General features: G+C 40.7%; 1 protein-coding gene across 4 annotated transcripts in view; it reads left to right on the forward strand.

Moving 5' to 3' along the window:
* Positions 1 to 21,101, forward strand: part of dnajb2 (DnaJ heat shock protein family (Hsp40) member B2) — a 37,512-nt gene that overhangs the window by 1,481 nt on the left and 14,930 nt on the right. For 3 of the 4 annotated variants that reach the window (XM_041264817.1, XM_041264820.1, XM_041264819.1), the window contains exons 2-8: positions 6,132 to 6,238; positions 11,592 to 11,701; positions 12,265 to 12,318; positions 13,038 to 13,148; positions 13,495 to 13,581; positions 15,376 to 15,478; positions 15,640 to 15,710. In XM_041264817.1, the coding sequence (XP_041120751.1) occupies positions 6,174 to 6,238; positions 11,592 to 11,701; positions 12,265 to 12,318; positions 13,038 to 13,148; positions 13,495 to 13,581; positions 15,376 to 15,478; positions 15,640 to 15,710 (601 nt within the window). In that variant the 5' untranslated portion in view covers positions 6,132 to 6,173. Of the gene's footprint in view, positions 1 to 4,142; positions 4,184 to 6,131; positions 6,239 to 11,591; positions 11,702 to 12,264; positions 12,319 to 13,037; positions 13,149 to 13,494; positions 13,582 to 15,375; positions 15,479 to 15,639; positions 15,711 to 21,101 lie in introns of those variants that run through there. The other variant, XM_041264818.1, reaches the window with a different exon arrangement.

A 21,101-nucleotide genomic window follows, 5' to 3' on the forward strand; every position in this document is an offset into this window, starting at 1 on the left:
AAACCGAAAAAACAGAGCAGTGTGAAAATCTTTTGTTGCTGTTGGAATTTATTGTTTTATTTGGAGAAGAATTTTGTGTTATTTCGTTTTATCCGTTAAAAATGTTTTATTTCTTCACACCTAGAAATCTGGCTTTTAACATAGGAGGAAGACTACAATTATTTGGGCAATTACAAAAATAACTTAAATGTGTGGCAATACAACTATTTCAACTAATTAGCTAGCTTAACCTTCCCATGCGTGGTGTCCTGATTTGAGGAGGCTGTGTGAAGACAAAGATATGTTTGGCGACGCTAGCAACAGTTGCTGACAACAATAAGCAACTTCTGGTAGGAGCAGCGCACATTAACTTAAAAATAAAAGTCCCTTTGGAACGCTGAGAGAGACCCACAAAACCCCTGGACAACAGGAGGACAGCAATGGAAGAACGCGACTGGGAACTCCCCTTAACAGGGCATTATACAAGCCTGTTTAATTGTTGACTCAGTGTCTGGTAATGCAATTTTTTCAGTGGTTTACAGACTGAAAAACAGATATTAATCGATTTTTCAGAAATGGGTAGTATGTGTGCTGCGTAGGCGAATTTTGCCTGTTTTCAGCTCTCGGCTACATACTAAATGCCCAGCAATATTTACAATGAAGTAAATTTGGTGTAACCAAAAACCTCACCTAGTTCATATTTAACCTCATGACTTGCATTTGCTATTGCTCTAGTCCAATGCATGTACTTGTTTTCCTTTTGTATTTGTGTTCAGTAGGCTCCTTTTGAACCATGTGCTGAACCTCCTCCTCCCTTTAGCTTCTTCCAATTTATAAATTCACTGAATAAAAAAAAAATATTAAGTACATGCAGCAGTATTTGTGTGTGGACTCACTTTGCTCCCTGTACTCAAACTGGTTTTAGAGTGTCTTTGCTGACCATTTCCCTTCTTGTCACCTTACCTACTCTTAGCTCTTCCTCCTCCCCTGTCACTGTACCTGCTGTCAGTCCTTCCTCCTCCCCTGTCACTGTACCTGCTGTCAGTCCTTCCTACTCCTCTGTCACTGTACCTGCTCTCAGCTCTTCCTCCTCCCATGTACCTGCTCTCAGCCCTTCCTCCTCCCCTGTCATCGTACCTGCTGTCAGTCCTTCATCCTTGTCTCTCCACGCCCATATCAGCAGTAGATCTCTCAATCATGACATTGCAGTATATCTATATAATCTCCCAGCTGCAGCGATCCATTGCTACTTTCTTTCTGTAACTGAGACACAATCATAATGGACAGGACATTAATTTGATTCAATTCTCATTCAACTCAGGTTCCCCAGCTTGTTTCGGGGGGGGGGGGGGGGAGTTACTCATGACGACACTATCTTCGTTTTGTGTTTTTTACAATGCATTCTTGTACACTCATGCATGTTTAATGGTAACCACTAGAGGGTAGTATGACACCACAAATTGTGTGTTTAAGCTACAGTATCTCTATCCTTGTGTAAGAAAGCCCTGTATTTTCTTATCAAATAATTATTACCTGGAGCTTGGTTTGAAATGTTTTCTCTAAAAGGCTAATAATTAATGTGTGGAGCTGCCAGCAGACATTGAAGAACTATTATTATAATTGAAAGCATTATCTTTCCTCACAATGGATAATGCATTCATAGACTGTTCCCAATCAGTTCAACATGTTTTGCAGCAAATCTACGTCTTGCAGCAACCTCAGAGCAAAGACCTGCAGGGATACGATCCACCGCATACTTTGTATCAGTCTGCCTAAATCTGCCTCAACTGGTCATGCAACTTTTTTGCCGTCTAATATGGATTTCAGTTTCCAATCGTTTTTATTCAAGACACCACTTTCCCAGTACGGTGGCTCAGACACAGATATCCAGATTCCATTATAAAGTCTGCAGCTCATCCAACGCCTCTGGAAGCTTCACAATCAGATTATCTATTCAACTAAATCTCTCTTTAGTAATCTCCTGGATTCATTTTACATGTAACCTTAAGGAGAGGTCAAAGGTCACGATCTATTAAAAAATAAACTTGAGCATATATGGGTTCCTATCTGTGTTATAGTAACCACTAACCTATATACACTCTGGAGTTAAAAGCTAGTTTTACATTTTAACTTAAGGAGAGGTCAAAGGTCACAGGCAAGGTCATTTTTGTATAGAGCACATATGGTTTCCTATGTGTGTTCCATAGTAACCATTATCATATCTGCACTTTGTAAGGAGTTATAAGCTAGTTTTAAATTGGACAGAAGATTTTGAAAGGGTTTTTTTGAATTTGGTGGCAGCCATTTTAATAGTAAAACTTCTGCTTTGCAAACTTGAAGCGGGTTTGGTTGCTGATGGCGTACGCGAAGTTTCAGTTCAGATCAGTCAGTTCACCGCTTCCCAAGAAGATTCTGAAAGGTTTTTCCAAAAAATGCGCCAGGCCTCCATCTTGGTTGACGCAGGAGCATAATTTTTTTTTTTGTTTCTGAATTGTAATCTAAACGGGATGATACCTGCCAAGTTTCGGCTACACTGTGTGCAAACAGAAAGAGTGTAAAGTTTTGGCAGGAAAAGCAATATATATATGTGTGTGTTTTTTTAAATCTTTACAATAAGAATAGGCTGCCAGCTTGGAAGACTAATAAATGAATAATAAAAACAATACTTCTTAATAATAGAAAGCAGTTCACAAGTACTTTCATATCAGCTGACCATACTCGAATTGATACAATGGACAGCTCAATTTGACACTGATAAAACCTTGCATTTGGTGGTAATGAATTAATTTCTGCACGCATTTTGCAATTGATAGGCCTGTTCAGCAACAATCGATATCAATGGAAAATACTTAAAAAAAACTCAAGTTTAATAGTCTTTATGCTGTATTTTCATTACAACATAACTACAGTGACTTTATTGGATTAATATAGTATGTAGGTTAAGTTTATTAATAGTGAAATACTTTGCCAAAAAAACGCTAAAAGCAAGTCCTATCAGTATTATTTTGTTTATTCCCATAGATGTTATGGTTATCAATGAAATCTAAATTTAAAATAATAAACAAATGTAACAAATAACATTAAAAAAACAAAGAAATAAGAAAACACAGTAAAATGATTAAATGTATCACACTAAAATATTTCACAAAAGCAAACACATTGAGAAATTTAAATTGGACATGGACAAAAAAAAAAGGCATAATACCACAGTAATGACATCAAAAAGTGATAATTCCTCTACAGGAAAATATACTTTAACTTTGACCCATTCGATTCCTCGAGACCATCACTTTTAACACAAAATGTCTTGTTTTCAGTCACTCAACACCCACAGTACAAAACAGGTTTAAAAAGGACACTCAGTACTTTATCTACAGCCAAGCTCCACCTCGTGTTCACTGTATTTTTCATATACCTCTTTATAGACATGCATACTGATAAATCCTCTCCTGATCATTCGTTTTATCACCAAACTGCTCAATAGTGCGATCCAAGTCATTATTTTAGTACTATAAAATCTCCAAAAAGCTCTGCAAATGTCTGTGATATTCTTTGAGCGCTGGATGCAGAAGCAGCTACCTCCTTTATGTCTGTGTTATCTCTAGTGAATGGGTCTATGAGCCCTTTTTTAAAAAAAAAAAAAAAAAAATTTGGTTTCGCTCAAACCTTTTCTATAACTGAGGTACAAACAACTTGAAAACTAAGGTTAATTTGAAACCTGCTCCTAGACTATATGTAGGCATATTAAAAGTAACTTGGGTATGCAAACAAACTTAAGTAAGTATTGCTGTGTCGCTGTTGTCATTTTAGTGATGTCCTTCATCACTGCCAGTATTTCTTGGTCAACTTAACTTTAAACATCCCTTTTAAAATGCACTGCACTTGATGTGCACAATCTGCTGTTGTCACTAGAATGTTTAACATTAGATTGTTTCACCTTAGGTAGGTGTCAGTGTAGAAGTTCTCATTTTCTTAAGCTTTATGCTATTGAGTAACCCTATTTTCTCTCCCTCTACAATTTTTATTTATTATCTGTATCCTTGGCTCACCGCTCGCAACCCTCCCGATAACTCGGGGAACGGAGGCTGGAGCAAACGTGCTCCAAAACGTGCTCCTGGGAGGAGCGCTGGAGGACAACACAGATCTGGCGGCTCCACTGCAGAATCACAGGCACCCTATCAGCCACAGGGTTCGCTGATGCACGGTGAGCTGTGGATTCTCTTGCAGACCTAAGCCCTCCCTACCCGGGCAGCACTTGGTCAATTGTGCGCCACCCCCTAGGAACTCCCGGTTACGGTCGGCTGTGACATAGCCTGGACTTGAACCTGTGATCTCCAGACTATAGGGCACATCCTGCACTCCGCGTGGAGCAGTTTTACTGGGTGCGCCACTCGGGAGCCCTCCCTTTAGGTATTTCATGCAATTGAATTTGGGATTATCATTTTAATATGATTGATCAATTGCTTAGCTGGCAGTCTAGAATGTTATTATTTTGTAAAGCGCCCTGGGATGCTTGACCATGAAGGACACTGTATAATATAAACATGTCAGTGACAAATTTCCTGCCATAAATACAAACCTAGAGCTATCAGAAACATAGCAAAGTAGATTCATGATGTACACACTGTGTACATTTCACAAGCAGATTCACATATGTCTTTAACTCTCTCCAATTTTGATACTCGCTAATTAACAAACCAAGATTCATCACAAATTGAACAGGTCTGTGCAGCACTTCAAGTAGCTGTCTAAAGGGTGTTTTTGCACAAAAAAAAAAATCAATTATATTTACATGTAATGCATAAAGAATATGCATAGCAATTTTGCTGCACAGCTTGAGTTTGCATGTTATCAAGCTTCTTGTACTTTCTTGCTTCCCAGTGTCTCAATGGTCAATTGTGAATGCCGTAGCTAGAGAATAGATCATAGAAATCCTGGGACAGCTAATTGTAGCTTCCCTGGGAATAGACAGAAACACATTACCAATAAATCCAGGTTTTCAATTTTAAAAAATGTACAGTTGAATCCACCTCCACTCACCTGCACTGTTTGTGACTGGTGAATAAGCAGCTGGATTCCACTCACCTGCACTGTTTGTAAAAGTACTCATGACATCAAGGTTATGCTGCATTTCTCACCCAAATTACATTTTACTAAAATGGAGAATACATTACTCTATTACGCAAAACCTAATGTGGCGCTTTGAACCTAAAGCTGAGCGGAAACTGTAGAAAGGTGTTCTATAGGGTTTAGGTCAGGGGAGATTGAAGGCCATGGTAAACGATTGGTGCTGCTGGAGAAAATCAGTCGACACCCAATCTTAATGTGGGCTAGCGTTGTCATCAATGAGGATGAAATCACGTCCATGGGTCTGTGTAAATGGGACTGCTGGTCTTTTGTCAAGTTAGGCTTGTTCAGTCATGGTGATCATGGGATACCATGTTGCAGTCAGCGTTATGCGCTCCGCAACGACACAAACACATGTCCATCCATTTGATTCATCAGACCACAAGACATGGGGCCAGATGATCACGGCACCATTGAGTCAAGTCTGATGATGGTGATTCGTCATTGGAAAAGGAATGTAGGGGTGTACGAACCATGGCTGTACAGGTGATTTCTGTCTGGGTTGACAGCATTGTAGCTAGCATCTTGATGGAGTTCAGTTTCATTTGTAGTGTGACTTCTCGGCGAAATTGAGTCCTATCCTGTCTGACATTAGTCATTTTTGGCTGCCCACTTCAAGGTCTAACGGCTATTTGACCAGTCTGTCTGTACGTTGCCTGCAATCTGCTGACTATAAATGCCCAACATCTGTGCAACAGCTTGTCTAGTGAAATGCAGGCGCTTTAAATCATTAGAAAACATTTGAATATTTGAGAATCCAAGATGATGTAATATGCTTAATGTTTTTCTACTGCAGAACAAAAATCAGGCTGCTTTACAGATATACAGGGCACAGTATTGCATACTCAGTGTTGTATATAGATTATAGAGGATTTTGTAATTCATTTTGATTTGTGGCAAGGAAAATGGCCAAGAAAAATGGAACAAATTATGGCAATTTCTTTAAATGTGAAATATCAACAATGTGTTTGTTTGATTTGATTTTAGAAAGCAAGAAAGCCATCAATGTTCATGTTTTTCTATAGGCAGCAGAGACGATCTAGAAATTGAAGTCTGCTGTTAACAACATGGTGGATTACTATGACATTTTGGGGGTCCCACGCAATGCATCTCAAGACGATATCAAAAAGGCGTAAGTAAACCAGCATACAGGAATTAATTTATTCAAGAATGCCAAAGATCTGAGTGGGTAAATGTGCAGTAAATGACCCATAGCCAGTCATAACACAGGTACCACAGCTCTTGCCTTTTTAAAACTTTTCAGATACAGTGTTTGAAGATGAGGCAGTGATCTTTTCAGGGATACTAAGATTTATGGCATGAAAGGAATGGGTCTGAGTAGGATTAAATAGGAGACAAATGATATCCTCATAGAACAGTACATCCTTGAATCTGCTACCGCTGCTACAGCTGCGTCACTTTGACCTGTGACCTCAGATGGTTGTCATATTGGGGTTGTGTGACTTTTTTGTATTCTGGATGATAAAGACCTAACTCTTCAAATTATTGTTTTTTCTCTTGATTGTGGGTATCATTCAAAACAAAGGAATCCTTTTATGCTAACTTTTTATCAAGCTGCCACTCCCACGGTGTCAAAGCCTCATAACTCTGAGGTCATGTGACTTTTTTTATGCTTAGAGACTTATTTTCTATTCTTAACTATTTTTTGCAAGGAGAAAAAAATCATGTTATTGCTATAAATGAAGTAAAAAATACTTTGAGAGTGCTCAAAGAGTTAGTAGCAGGGTTACGAAAAACATAGCGTCTCCTCCCCAACATGTCACTACAACTGTTTAAATAACTAACCTGTAATTTTTCTTTTCATTGTTAACATCCCGACAACTTTTACTATAACTTAAAAGTTTTAAAGCTCTTTTCAAAATGTCTGCTTTTGTGCACTAATAGTGTAAGGATTTTTGCCCACATTGTCAAACAGACAACAGCAAAAACAGTCCATGAGGTGGTACATAAGACAAGCCAGAGTACTTATTTGTTTAGATTTTTTTTTATCGCTCTTACTGCAGTGATTTACAGGACAGATCTCAAACCCCAGTGCACTAGAGCAGTCATTTTATTTATTTATTAGCAGGCACCCTTATCCAGGACGACTTACGATTGTTACAAAATATCACAGTATGAAGTATCACATTAAAAAATATAAAATTACAGAATATCAGCTAATCTGCCGGTGGTGGCGGAGCGGAAGGAGTGAGAGGGGGTGTACGGAGAAATGATAGTCTAGAGAGGAGGGAGCAGAATGATGAAAACAGAGATAGGTGATTACAGGAGTTTTAAAATTGATAATTGAAAGTGATATGGAGCCAGTGCAGAGAGCGGAGCAGCGGTGTAGCGTGGGAGAAACGAGGAAGGGAAAAGACAAAGTGAGCAGCAGAGTTTTGGATGAGCTGGAGCAGACAGGTAGCAGAGGCAGGGAGATCGGCCAGGAGCTGAGCTGTATGGAGTAGTAGTTTAGGAAGGGGCGAATTCTATGTATGTTGCTGAGGAAGAAGCGACAGCAGCGTGCCAGAGTAGAGTTGTGCTGAGAGTAGGAGAGGGAGGGGTTGAGGGTGACACCAAGGTTATTGGTGGATGAGGAGGTAGAGAGGATGGTGGATTCAAGAGGAATAGAGAGAGAGATTAGCAGTGGGAAGAGGGGGGAAGAAGAGGGGGTCTGATTTTAAAAGGTCGATTTTAAGATGATGCGAGTGCATCAAGGAGATGGCCAAGAGGCAGGCAGGGATACTGGAGAAAATGTCAGAAAGGAGAGGAAGAGAGGAAGGAAAAGAGAGCAAGAGGCAGAGGGTGAGCCACGCCAGGACACCCGGTACGTGCGATCAACGAGTTGAAAAGAGCTTTGAAACAGACTTAAGTTAGAAGTGTAAAAAGTTGTCAGGATGTTAGCAATGAAAAGAAAAAAGGTACGTTAGTTGTAGCAAAAGGTGGGGATATGTACCACTATATGTTTTAGAATCCTGCTACTTACTCTTTAAGAGAACTTGAAATATTTAACTTAGTTGTTTGGTTCTAGTTCTAGAAAATTTACAGATGTTTTACCAAAAAATAGGAGTTAAATTAAGAGTAAATTGGAGTAAATGCTTTGAAAATATGGTGTAATGTCTTATTAGAGTATTTGGGTTGATTTGCACCAGCATGGATTAAATAATCCAATGAATAGGGTTCATTGATCTGGGGTTATGTTTTAATTACATTGATTAGTAAATCTTGGGTTAAGCATGTAATCCTAGATTTCTTATTAGCAATCAGTCATTATTTGTATACACAGTATTTAGCAAATGTAAATAATAGAAAGAAGACTTCAAACGTAAGAAAACATTCAATTCTATTAATTGCACTCCTTATATACCATTTCTCTGCTCAGATGATGTTTTAAATTAATTATCAAGACGTGACAACATAGGCCCCACATGCAGCCTGCTGCTTTCCTACAACCCTTAACCCAATCTCTAATCGTGCCGACCAGGTTGTCCTGCATTAATTCTGAATATCAAGTAACTGTAAGAATATCTTTGTTTTAGTTTATATTCCACTGACTTTGATTTACAGTAGCTTCCATATAATGCGCTTCCAGTTCTCATCTGCTTGTGGGTTTCCAGCCTTTTTGCTGGAGTTGGTAGCTGCCTGCCGACCTTTCCTAATATAGCCCTTTTCCTAATATAGCACTTTTTTAATATAATCGTCAGGTTTGAACAATACCAGCAGTGGTCCAACTAATCTGATAAACAAGAGCGACAAGCACTTGTTTTTTTGGTGTTCAACTGTTTGGGTTGTGGAAAAGCTAGTAATTTTCCTACCCATTGATGTCACATCCTAAAATATATTGTTGCAGAACACTTGTCATTCAGTTAATGAAATTAGGTGGGATATGTGACAGAAATACAATGATTCTTGGCTGTACATTTCCCTCCCGAGCGGTGAGTGTGCTAAGCAGCGAGAACAGAGTTCCCTGGACGGGCTTGCCTGACAGTTCTTTCGCAGGGTTCAAGGGAAGTCGGCCAACTAGAAAGGGGACGGGACTCTGTTGCATGAACGTGTTGACCCAGAAGGGAAATGACGTGGCAGCCGCAGATTGGAGAGGCGGTTGTACTCGTTTACCAAATGGTCATGTGTGACGGCATAAAAGTGGACTGAGAAACGCAATCTGTTCCTTCGCTTTGGTTTGTGTTTTGAATCGTGAAGGACTGTGAGAGACCCTGTGAGAAGAACAGTATCATGAGTGTTTTGTTTGTTTGTCTGTGTGTAATTTGTCTTGTTTTGTAAATTACTAGACTGCTAACACAATTCCAGAGCTGTCGCCGAGGGCCAGCACAAAGCCTGAACAGCACTGCACTACTGTCACTAATAAACTGTATCACCCACCACCACTAATTATATATATAAATATTAGTTTATTATTGGGGACTGCAACCCCGTTATTTACCCTGTGCAGTATACATTGTTGTGTATTGCCAGGTGATTTATTTTTGGTCACCAGACCTAGATATAAAAGAAATAAAAACATTTCCACATTGGATTACAAACATCTTTGTCTGTTTCATTCACGCAGTGGATCACTCCTGCACCTGTATCCACTCAGCCACTTTGCCTCAACGACACACAACTTTCACCTTTACTCAAATATATCACTGTAAATTTCAAATGGATTCGGTCTGTCTAATTTTTTTTAGCGGAACTCAATCTAGCTGAGGTTTGCTGCTATTATACCAAAGTTTAAATCGCCTTGAAGGAAAGTTTAAATGTAATTCATTTTTCACACGTAAACCTTTGGTTAAAATGAGTGGTGCAGTGTGATTTTATATTTTAATCTCGGATTAAGAAATGTTTATCCTTGGATTAATGTTAAACGAGGATTACATATAAAACCTGGGTAAAAGTTTTGTGCAACATGATACAAATATAATCCTTGATTTAATCTGGGTTAATGGTTAATCCACGTTGGTTCAATCGACCCTCAGTGTGTGGTACACGGCTGTATTTTTAAATTTTCGTAGTTAAGTTTTAATAATACAGCAGTGGCGGCTCATGACTTTTGACAGGTGAGACGTGAATCACAAAATAGTTATTACCACCCCCCACCTTATGGCTAATGTACTAAAAGTAAGTTATTTTGTTATTATATGCCTCCACTGAGAGCATTTTAATGCATTCAAATAGTAGACTGCATTCTCTATGTAAAATATGCGCCTTTCAATTAAAAAACAATAGCACTGTAAACAACACACACCTTACAGGAATTCCGGGTACAGGTTTATATAATCAATTGGCAAATCAGAACCTTAACCACGCAGTGTTTAGTTCAAGTGATTATGTAACACCAGCATGGAACATTTGCTTTAAAGACACAAATACAGTATCACAAAATCATTAATTCAACAAACAAGGCAGCTTTTTATGTCGTGGCAAGAAACTGACAGTTATGTCTATTAACGCTTAACGGTCCATTTATTCAGCGCTTGTCAGGCATGTCAGGTTCAATTTATTTTCACACGGTCCGTTTATTTTGCATGTGATGATTAACATAAAATATATATATTTTCAGAGTAAAACAGGTTTAAAAGGTCCTGCATAACAAAAGGACATCAGTACTGTATCTCCAGCCAAGCCCCACCCTTTGTTCGCTGTATTTTTCACATACCTCTGCATATTGATAAATCCTCGCCTGATCATTTGTTTTATCACCAAACTCCTCAATAATGAGATCCAAGTCATTATTTTATTACTATAACATCCCAAAAAACTTTGCAAATGTCTGATGTTCTTTGAGCGCTGGATGCAGAAGCAGATGTCTTCTTTGTTTGTGTCCGTGTTATCTTTGTGGTGCAGGGGCTATGTGTATTGCTCAGGTACAGCCCCTTTTTTTTTTTTCAGCTTCTTTCGGCTCCTGGTCAAAGGGTTAAAAGAGATGTAACCTTGTCTTATTTAGCTGAAAGGAAACATTGCCAACAATAGTTTGTTCACAGTGCTACCTTCCTAATCCAGCATGTGCCTCACCAAGCTGTGGTTACCATAACAACGACTTCACAAATGGACTCCCCAGTGTAATGGGTCGCCATGGTAATAAGTAGCTTTGTGAAGGTGCTCAGGTTTCTGCCTGACGCAGCACTGTGGCACCACTTCATTGTTCCAGCTTTGTGGTGTTGTGCTTTCACTACTGGTGAAAGCAAGTTGAGACTTTAAATAATGTCACTAGCACTTCTGTGGACTTAAATTTATTTACCATGATTAAATGTGTTTATCTTTCTCAATTCAATAAAACGAATATGCAAAATGTGTTTTTTTTTTTTTTGTTTGTTTGTTTTTTTAAGCCTTTGGGAATTATTGGTGAGGCCTTGCCTCGCTTGCCTTGGCTGACAAGCTACTTACTATATTTTGTTATTCTCTCAATAACGTTCCATTACAGGCGGTGTCTAGTGCTTCTGTTATAGCTTGCGTTGGCTGTAACGCTGTTTGTTTTGTTTTATTTTTAGATACCGAAAGCAGGCATTGCGGTGGCACCCTGACAAGAACCCAGACAACAAGGAGCATGCAGAAAAGAAATTCAAGGAGATAGCAGAAGCTTATGAAGTGCTGGCAGACAGTAAGAGGCTCTCTTGCATCTTATTTCTCTAAGGGTTGCATTGCGAAAGATATGTGTGGGGGGCTGCAACACTTACTTCCATAGAAGCCTATTGTTTCATCTCAGTGTCATTACCTTCAAGTAGTGTTGTTTCAAAATCTTGGACAAGGAGTGGACAAAGTGAAACAGCAGTATCTAAAGCCACTTCTGTGGTTACTTACTGTATATGAAGAGTGCGCTATGCCCCGGTCTGTTTAATAGGTATTTTCCACAGTTCATCCTTCAGTTAGGCCGAGGGTCTCATACTCGTGTTAGGTCTACACTTCCTGCAATTGGATTCAAGAAGCAATGGTATTTGGCAGGTTTTCTTTCGTTCATGCATCACTAACACATTTACAACTTCCACAGTACAACTTGTTATGAAGGTGTTGTGCGAGGTGTTTCATTTTAATGTTAGAACAATGTGATAAGAAAGACTGAGATTAGCAATATCAGTGCTGACAGTGAGATAATTAACTGATGGGATGATCATGTTTCTTGCTAACTCACACCCACAAAATCAATAATATGTTTTTGCTTTGTAGAGAACAAGAGGGATGTTTATGACAGATATGGAAAGGACGGACTCACAGGACAAAGTAAGAATTTACTGAGCCTACTGCTTTACGAATTTACTACTGCAGTGGGCTTTTGTAAAATTTTTTGCCTCAGGGGTCCAGGAAAAATCAGAGAATCTGTTCTTTGGTTAGATCAGATTGATAGACCCATCTTAACTGTTGACTTCTTTTTTTTATTATTTAACTTCAAATTAGAGCTTGTGTTAGCACTTGCAGTTGGACCAATAATCCATTGTAGTTAATTTAAAAATATTTTATTTTGCATTTTGTTGCTGCAAGCAGCAACCTTGTAGACTGAAAAGTGAATGGCTGCGATATTGACACTTCATGGTGCAATGGGCACAAGGTGATTGTACCATGGGATCATTCTGGAGTTATAGGAAGACAGTGAACTACATTTTCCAAGAAAACTAGGAGAAAAATAAACCCTGGTTTCCAATGCTTTAGTTGCAAAAAAGGCAGTGGACTTGCAAGTCTCCTGTTAAAACCTTATATTGTACGTAGGCTTGTCTTTCTTTATACCTAATATTAATGCCTTGGCAAGCAAAGCAGTCTGTTGTACTGTTATCTTCAAGTGTAGTGAACAGGCTGTATTTAGAAATAACTACTGAAGGCAGGTGGATTACTGTGTATCTGATGTTGTAAATGCATCTGTCTCTCCCGCCCAGCCAGTGAATCCAGCTCTGCACACTTCTCCTTGTGAATGCTCTGACATCTGTCTCTGTCTGTCTCCCACCCAGCTAGTGGACCCAGCTCTGCAGACTTCCCTGGGTTCACCTTTACATTCCGCAGTCCAGAGGAAGTCTTCAGAGAGTTTTTCGGGGGTCAGGATCCGTTTGCAGATTTCTTTGGTAAGGGTCATTAGTAATAACTGGTGTACAGATCTCCCCCTTTAAAACAGTTAGAAATCCTTAAAGAAATTGTACCTTAACATCCTGTTTCATAGCACCCAAACCACTATACTTTAAGGATCATTCTATGTCAAATGGTATGGTCCAGGACTACTTAAAAAAAATTCTAGTGGTTCAGGTCTGGTGTTTGAAAAGCAACTGTACTTATCTCTTAAACTATGTGTAACCACTGCCCGTACATCAAGATACCCAGCAAGACCATTAGACACAAGCACAGTAAAACAGGTGATGCCTTCCCCATAACACGGTTTCAGCTGTACTGATTCATTTTATCTGTCTTCTTTAGATGATTTCGCCCCCTTCTCTGATATGCACAGAAGCACTAGAGGATCACGACCTGGACCCCGGAGCTTCTTCTCCTTCCCAGGAGCAGGTACTGCAGTGTGTGGGTACGCTTCTCCTTCCCAGAAGCAGATCCTGCAGTGTGTGGGAACACTTGTCCTTCCCAGGAGCAGGTCCTGAAGAGTGTGTGTGTGAATGAACCTGCATCAATGCATCATAGACCCTGCAAGGTTATCAATCGCAAGGAGACTCCGTATTGATTGTCCTTAGCACAATCTACGAAATACCTTTGGATATACCTGCAGAACTGTTCACATCATAGTACTTATTTATCCCTTTGAAGTCTTATGTCTGACCAGGTCCTACATTACAATTTTCCCTTTCCGGTCCGATGTCAGAACCTGTCTGATATCATCAAAAAGATATCAAGCACAGGTCTATAGTCGTTTTTTCTCTGGAAAAAAACAAGATAGCTGCTTACGCATCCAGCGCTCAAAGAATATCACAGACATTTGAGAGCTTTTTGAGATGTTATAGTAATAAAATAATGAGTTGGATCACATTATTGAGGAGTTTGGTGATTTATCAGTATGCACTACTGTGAAGAGGTATGTGATAAATACAATGAGCAAGGGGTGGGGCTTGGCTGGAGATGCAGTACTGAGTGTCCTGTTAATATGCAGTGCCTTTGAAACCTGTTTTACTGTGAAATTTTAAACAGCGCGTGTGAAAATAAATTGGACCTGACGCGCCTGACAGGTGCTGAATAAATGGACCGCTAAGGGTTAAATGTTCTATTCTTTAGTAATGATGCCCTCTCAATGAAGGCTCTGTAGTGTAGTAGTTGACCGACTGGAGGCCAGGGCTCTAAAGAGTCAAGGTCAACTACCACACGCTAGAACCTTTGAGAGAGCACTACCACTATTAGAAAACCGATTTTTCTCACTACTTTAAAACCTAGATTTATCTTGATCGTAATGAAATTCAGTTGACTAAGATTCCATGTGAAGGGACCTTGAGTGCCTTAGCTGGTAAAGCCACAACCACATAGTATGCAGGGGAGTGCAGGAGAGCATCCTGGTGGTCTTTGTTCAGGATTCCACATGGAGTTTAGCATTGGCTGGTGCTCCCCAGGTCAAAGGGACACCTGCAGGGCCGGCTGTTATCAAGAGGCCAGTAGCTCACCACTATCCGCTCTTCAGTGCTCCCCAGGTCAAAGGGACACCTGCAGGGCCAGCTCTTATCAAGAGGCCAGTAGCTCGCCAGTATTCGCTCTTCAGCTTCTCGATGACTGACTTGGCTGTAGGATCAGAGGACCCTCTGTGACCCCGTAAATGGGCACTCTAAATAAAAAATTTTTAAAAAGATTCCACTTACCTACAGCATCACGAGGTCTGTCATTCAGGTCATGACAAGCTTGTCTTCTTAAATATAAAGGGCTGCTGCCCATATCCCAAAAAGCATGTATTATCTCTGTTATCACCAGCAGCATCCTCATTGGTGTCCCAGTGATGTCTGAAGGTTGTTATTCATTGCTACATTTCATCAGAAAAATAACATTCATGAAATTGTTACTTGTGATCACAAGTTGATAGTAGCTTAATTGCTATTGTAGAGCTTTACCTAGTCTTTTTTAAAAAGCTTTTCTGTGCATGAAGCATAACATTGATGAACAAACCACTGAACTGAGATCAATGTTGTAATACCAGCAAATCAAAAATAAAAGAAAACTAATGACTCGTCGGAATTGTTGCTGCTGTGCTAGGACTTCTGCCTACCGTTGTGACATGTTGACCTGCAGTTGATGTAAGCGCACAGATATCACATGTGCAATGAAATGACACACTGTACTAACCAGTGTTCTTTTGTTTTCACGTTGTAATAGACTTTACTTCATTCTCCTCAATGGGTGGGTCTGGTATGGGACATTTCCGGTCTGTGTCCACGTCCACCAGGATTGTCAACGGAAAGCAAATCACAACAAAAAAGTAAGTTTTATATTCCCGAAATGAAAAATGCATCTGTGTTAATTGAGGTGGGATTGTTACTTATCGTTATTCCCCCCCCCCCCCCACTTACATCATGCTTCCTTGTTGAACAGACGCATATCGCATATGCCATTTGAATGTTCATACTCTGTCTTTGTTAGGGTCGTCGAGAATGGTCAAGAAAGAATTGAGGTCGAGGAGGATGGGCAGCTAAAATCCATCAGAATAAACGGCAAGTAACAGCTGTGTGCACCCCCTCCCTCTGTCCTTCCCTCCCTCCTTCCCTCTACTCTCCATCCAGCACTACCCACTGCAACCCTAACAGCTGTGTGCACACTCCTCCCTCACTTCCACTGTACTCTCCATCCAACACTGCCCACTGCAGTCCTAACAGCTGTGTGCACACTCCTCCCTCACTCCCACTGTACTCTCCATCCAACACTTCCCACTGCAGTCCAAACAGCTGTGTGCTCACTCCTCCCTCACTCCCACTGTACTCTCCATCCAACACTGCCCACTGCAACCCTAACAGCTGTGTGCACCCCCTCCCTCACTCCCACTGTACTCTCCATCCAACACTGCCCACTGCAGTCCTAACAGCTGTGTGCACACTCCTCCCTCACTCCCACTGTACTCTCCATCCAACACTGCCCACTGCAACCCTAACAGCTGTGTGCACCCCCTCCCTCCCTCTGTACTTTCCATCCAGCACAGCCCACTGCAATCCTAACAGCTGTGTGCACACTCCTCCCTCACTTCCACTGTACTCTCCATCCAGCACAGCCCATGGCAATCCTAACAGCTGTGTGCACACTCCTCCCACACTCCCACTGTACTCTCCATCCAGCACAGCCCACGGCAATCCTAACAGCTGTGTGCACACTCCTCCCTCACTCCCACTGTACTCTCCATCCAACACTGCCCACTGCAACCCTAACAGCTGTGTGCACCCCCTCCCTCCCTCTGTACTCTCCATCCAGCACAGCCCACTGCAATCCTAACATCTGTGTGCACACTCCTCCCTCACTCCCACTGTACTCTCCATCCAATACTGCCCACTGCAATCCTAACAGCTGTGTGCACACTCCTCCCTCACTTCCATTGTACTCTCCATCCAGCACAGCCCACGGCAATCCTAACAGCTGTGTGCACACTCCTCCCACACTCCCACTGTACTCTCCATCCAGCACAGCCCACTGCAATCCTAACAGCTGTGTGCACCCCCTCCCTCCCTCTGTACTCTCCATCCAGCACAGCCCACTGCAATCCTAACAGCTGTGTGCACACTCCTCCCTCACTCCCACTGTACTCTCCATCCAATACTGCCCACTGCAACCCTAACAGCTGTGTGCACCCCCTCCCTCCCTCTGTACTCTCCATCCAGCACAGCCCACTGCAATCCTAACAGCTGTGTGCACACTCCTCCCTCACTTCCACTGTACTCTCCATCCAGCACAGCCCACGGCAATCCTAACAGCTGTGTGCACACTCCTCCCACACTCCCACTGTACTCTCCATCCAGCACAGCTCACGGCAATCCTAACAGCTGTGTGCACACTCCTCCCTCACTCCCACTGTACTCTCCATCCAACACTGCCCACTGCAGTTCTAACAGCTGTGTGCACCCCCTCTGTACTCTCCAATCAATCACTTTATTTTACATAGCGCCTTTCTTAGTGGACCACCGTCACAAAGCGCTTTACAAGATGCAGTAACAACTGGAAAATGAATAATACTTTAAATACAGAGAAATGCATAATACATGCTATACAGTGAAAAAAAAAAGCATAATACATTAAATGCATGAAAAGTGCATGATACAGGATAGTAGCATAATACATGAAATAGTACATTAAATACAGTGGAAAGTGCATAATACATGATCCAGCACTGCCCACTGCAGTCCTAACAGCTGTGTACACCCCCTCCCTCCCTCAATACTCTCCATCTAGCACTGCCACACCTATACCAAGCATGTTTAGGATTCAGACAGTTCACTGCACAGTGGAGTCAGACTGCAGTCATCACTGCATTATGAGTTGTTTTTGGGCAGGTGCAGAATTGTACATACAAATTGACATTTCCTTATATGGCTCTCTATAGATATACAAAATAACACACAGACACAAAGAGATTCAGTACTAGTTTTGCAGTCTTAATAACTAAATTGTCACTAAAGGGGTTGTAGTGTTTATAACAAAACACTTTACTTCGTTGTTGCTGCCTGTGCTGTATGTATCCCTACAATATGTTTTTCAACATAATTAAGATGGCAGATTGCAGCCAATATTGTGCATATGACAACATTAACTGACAACATATTTGTTTAAGACCCCTTTTACAACACAGCTAAATATGTTGTTGTAAGGAGGAGGTTTTTATTGAATACAAGCCGCAAATACTGTGACACCAACGTAAGGTTTTCACAGGCTGATACGATATCCGACCAAAAATAACTACTGCATCTGTTCAGCTTTATTTCCAAGTTGATCCAGGATCTGTGCATAGCATCATATTGAGAAGGGTATTGCAGGGATACAAACTACACAGCTAGCATCAGCAGTAATTAGAGTTTTGTTTAACCTTTAGCAATTTGTCTATTAATTGAGCATGCGTGATGTCGTTTAGCAGCTATATTCAGTCGCTCGTTCGTCGAGATCAGGGTATATTCAATAGTTCATTCATGGAGATCAGGGTATAGTCAGTCTCTCGTTTTTGAGATCGGTATATTCAATAGCTCGTTCGTGGAGATCAGAGTATATTAAATAGCTTGTTTTTGAGATCAGGGTATATTCAGTAGCTCGTTCGAAGATCGGTATATTTCTTATTTTTTTCTGCCAGAAGTGACTATCCTTTTTTTGTGCAGTATAATTTGTGGGGCATATTCTACAAAGGTCAAATAGAGAAATATTTTGTCAAGTGCTTACATCAATGTAATGAGGTACATAGTTTGCTGTACTGGGATCTGTACTCCACCCCTACACAAGTTTACAATTGTAAATTTGCACAGTATTTTTGCAGTTTTCACATGCTTTTCTCATGGTTATACTACGCGTTTACTGTGTTTAATATGCTTTACAATACCTCTCAGGGCTACAATGCTTACCTATGCTTTACCATGCTTTCACTATGCTTTATTACTCTTTGCTGTGCTTTTACTATGGGAAACATTTTCAGTAAAATGACTCTTTACTAAGCACTGTACAATTTTGTACCAAACATTCAAAGTGAAGTCGATTTCTACTTTTTCTTTTACTTCTTGACTGCTATTATAGTTACCTGATTCCTTCTTTCACTGAAACAAACTTTCCTGCTTTCATTTTGATTATTAAGGATTTTTTTTGATTACCTTTTGTGACAGCACGGCTGAGGGTGGTGATGTCAAGCCAGAAGCAGGAACTGCAACACACACAGATATTCGGGTGCAAAGCACACTGTTGCGCCGTTTTTATTAAAACAAAAGAGATTAGACAAAGGGGCATTCAGAACAGAAAATAGGAGACACTTTTTTACACAGAGAATCGTGACGGTCTGGAATCAACTCCCCAGTAATGTTGTTGAAGCTGACACCCTGGGATCCTTCAAGAAGCTGCTTGATGAGATTCTGGGATCAATAAGCTACTAACAACCAAACGAGCAAGATGGGCCGAATGGCCTCCTCTCGTTTGTAAACTTTATGTTCTTAAATATAAAATAAAATATTCAAACAGAAAACACTGCTCACAGAGTGAAATTTGAAGTTTTAAACAAAAACAACTCTCGAGCACAAAACAAAACAGATTTAGGTCAGGCTGGGCAGTTGTCTTCACTGATCCTTACTTTTCCTTTTGTTTTAGTTTCACTCCTCTCTCGCTCCCGTTCTCTCCTCTAGAACACCCACCCCGAATGCATAGAACATCTCCCGTTTAGCAACAAATGAATCAAGGATTAACTTGGGAGATGGTCACCTTCTGCACAAGGTTTTGTGGGATGGGGCTTCCCCATCATTGCTGCCCAACAATAAACAAAATACATTGCTTTCGCCATCATGTTTATACAGTATAGAAAGTCTACACCCCCTTTTAAAATGTTCACCTTTTGTTGCCTTATAGCCTAAAAATAAAATGCATTAATTTTTTTTCATCTATTTACACATCCTACCCTACAACTTCCAAGTGAAAAAAATATTCTAGAAATTTGTAGATAATTAATTAAAAATAAAAACTGAAATAGCTTGGTTGGATAGTGTCCAGCCCCCTTGTAATAGCAATCCTAAATTAGCTCAGGTATAACCAATCGCCTTCAAAATCACATACCAAGTTAAGTGGCCTCCACCTGTGTTAAATTGTAGTGATTCACATGATTTCAGGATAAATTCAGCAGTTCCTGTAGGCTCTCTCTGCTGGGTAGTTCATTTCAAAGCAAAGACTCAACCGTGAGCACCAAGGCGCTTTCTAAAGAACTCTGGGACAAAGTTGTTGAAAGGCACAGATCAGGGGATGGGTATAAAAAAATATCAAAGGCCTTGAATATCCCTTGGAGCACGGTCAAGACGATTATTAAGAAGTGGAAGGTGTATGGCACCACCAAGACCCTGCCTAGATCAGGCCGTCCCTCCAAACTGGAAGACCAAGCAAGAAGGAGACTGATCAGAGAGGCTACCAAGAGGCCAATGGCAACTTTACAAGAGCTAAAGGCTTTTATGGCCAAGACTGGTCAAAGTGTGCATGTGACAACAATATCCCAAGCACTCCACAAATCTGGCCTGTATGTTAGGGTGGCAAGAAGGAAGCCATTACTCAAGAAAGCCCACCTTGAATCCCGTTTAAACTATGCAAAAAAAAAAACTCTGGAAATTCTGTAGTCATGGAAAAAAGTTTTGTGGTTTGACAAAACTAAAATGGAACTTTTTGGACCAAACCCAACACAGCGCATCACCCAAGTAACACCATCCCTACTGTGAAGAATGGTGGTGGCAGCATCATGTTTTATGGGGATATTTCTCATCGGTAAGGACTGGGGCACTTGTCAGGATAGAAGGGAAAATGAATTGAGCAAAGTACAGAGAAATCCTTGAGGAAAACCTGCTGCCCTCTGCAAGAAAGTTGAAACTGGGATGGAAGTTCACCTTTCAACATGACAGTGACCCAAAGAGTGGCTAAGGAACAAAAAGGTAAATGTCCTTGAGTGGCCCAGTCAGAGCCCAGACTTAAATCCAATCAAAAATGTGTGGCATGACCTGAAGATTGCTGTCCATCAATGCTCCACAAGGAACTTGACAGAGCTTGAACAGTTTTGTACAGAAGAATGGTCAAATATTGCCAAATCTAGGTGTGCAAAGTTGGTAGAGACCTATCCCAGCAGACTCACAGCTGTAATTGCTGCCAAAGGTGCTTCCACCAAGTATTAACTCAAGGGGTTGGAGACTTATCCAATTATGATCTTTCAGTTTTGTATTTTTAATATATAACTTTTTTTCTCAATAAAAATGTTTTTTCCCCTTAAGTGTGCAGTATGGTGTGTGTGGAGAAGTGGGGGGGGGGGATTAAATTAAATGTATGAAACTCTGAGGCACTGACACAACAAAATGTGGATAAAAGTTCAAGGGGGTGTAGACTTTTTATAGGCACTGTACATAAACAAA

This window comes from Polyodon spathula, chromosome 11, assembly GCF_017654505.1.
Source record: "Polyodon spathula isolate WHYD16114869_AA chromosome 11, ASM1765450v1, whole genome shotgun sequence".
In the NCBI taxonomy this organism is placed as follows: Eukaryota; Metazoa; Chordata; class Actinopteri; order Acipenseriformes; family Polyodontidae; genus Polyodon; species Polyodon spathula.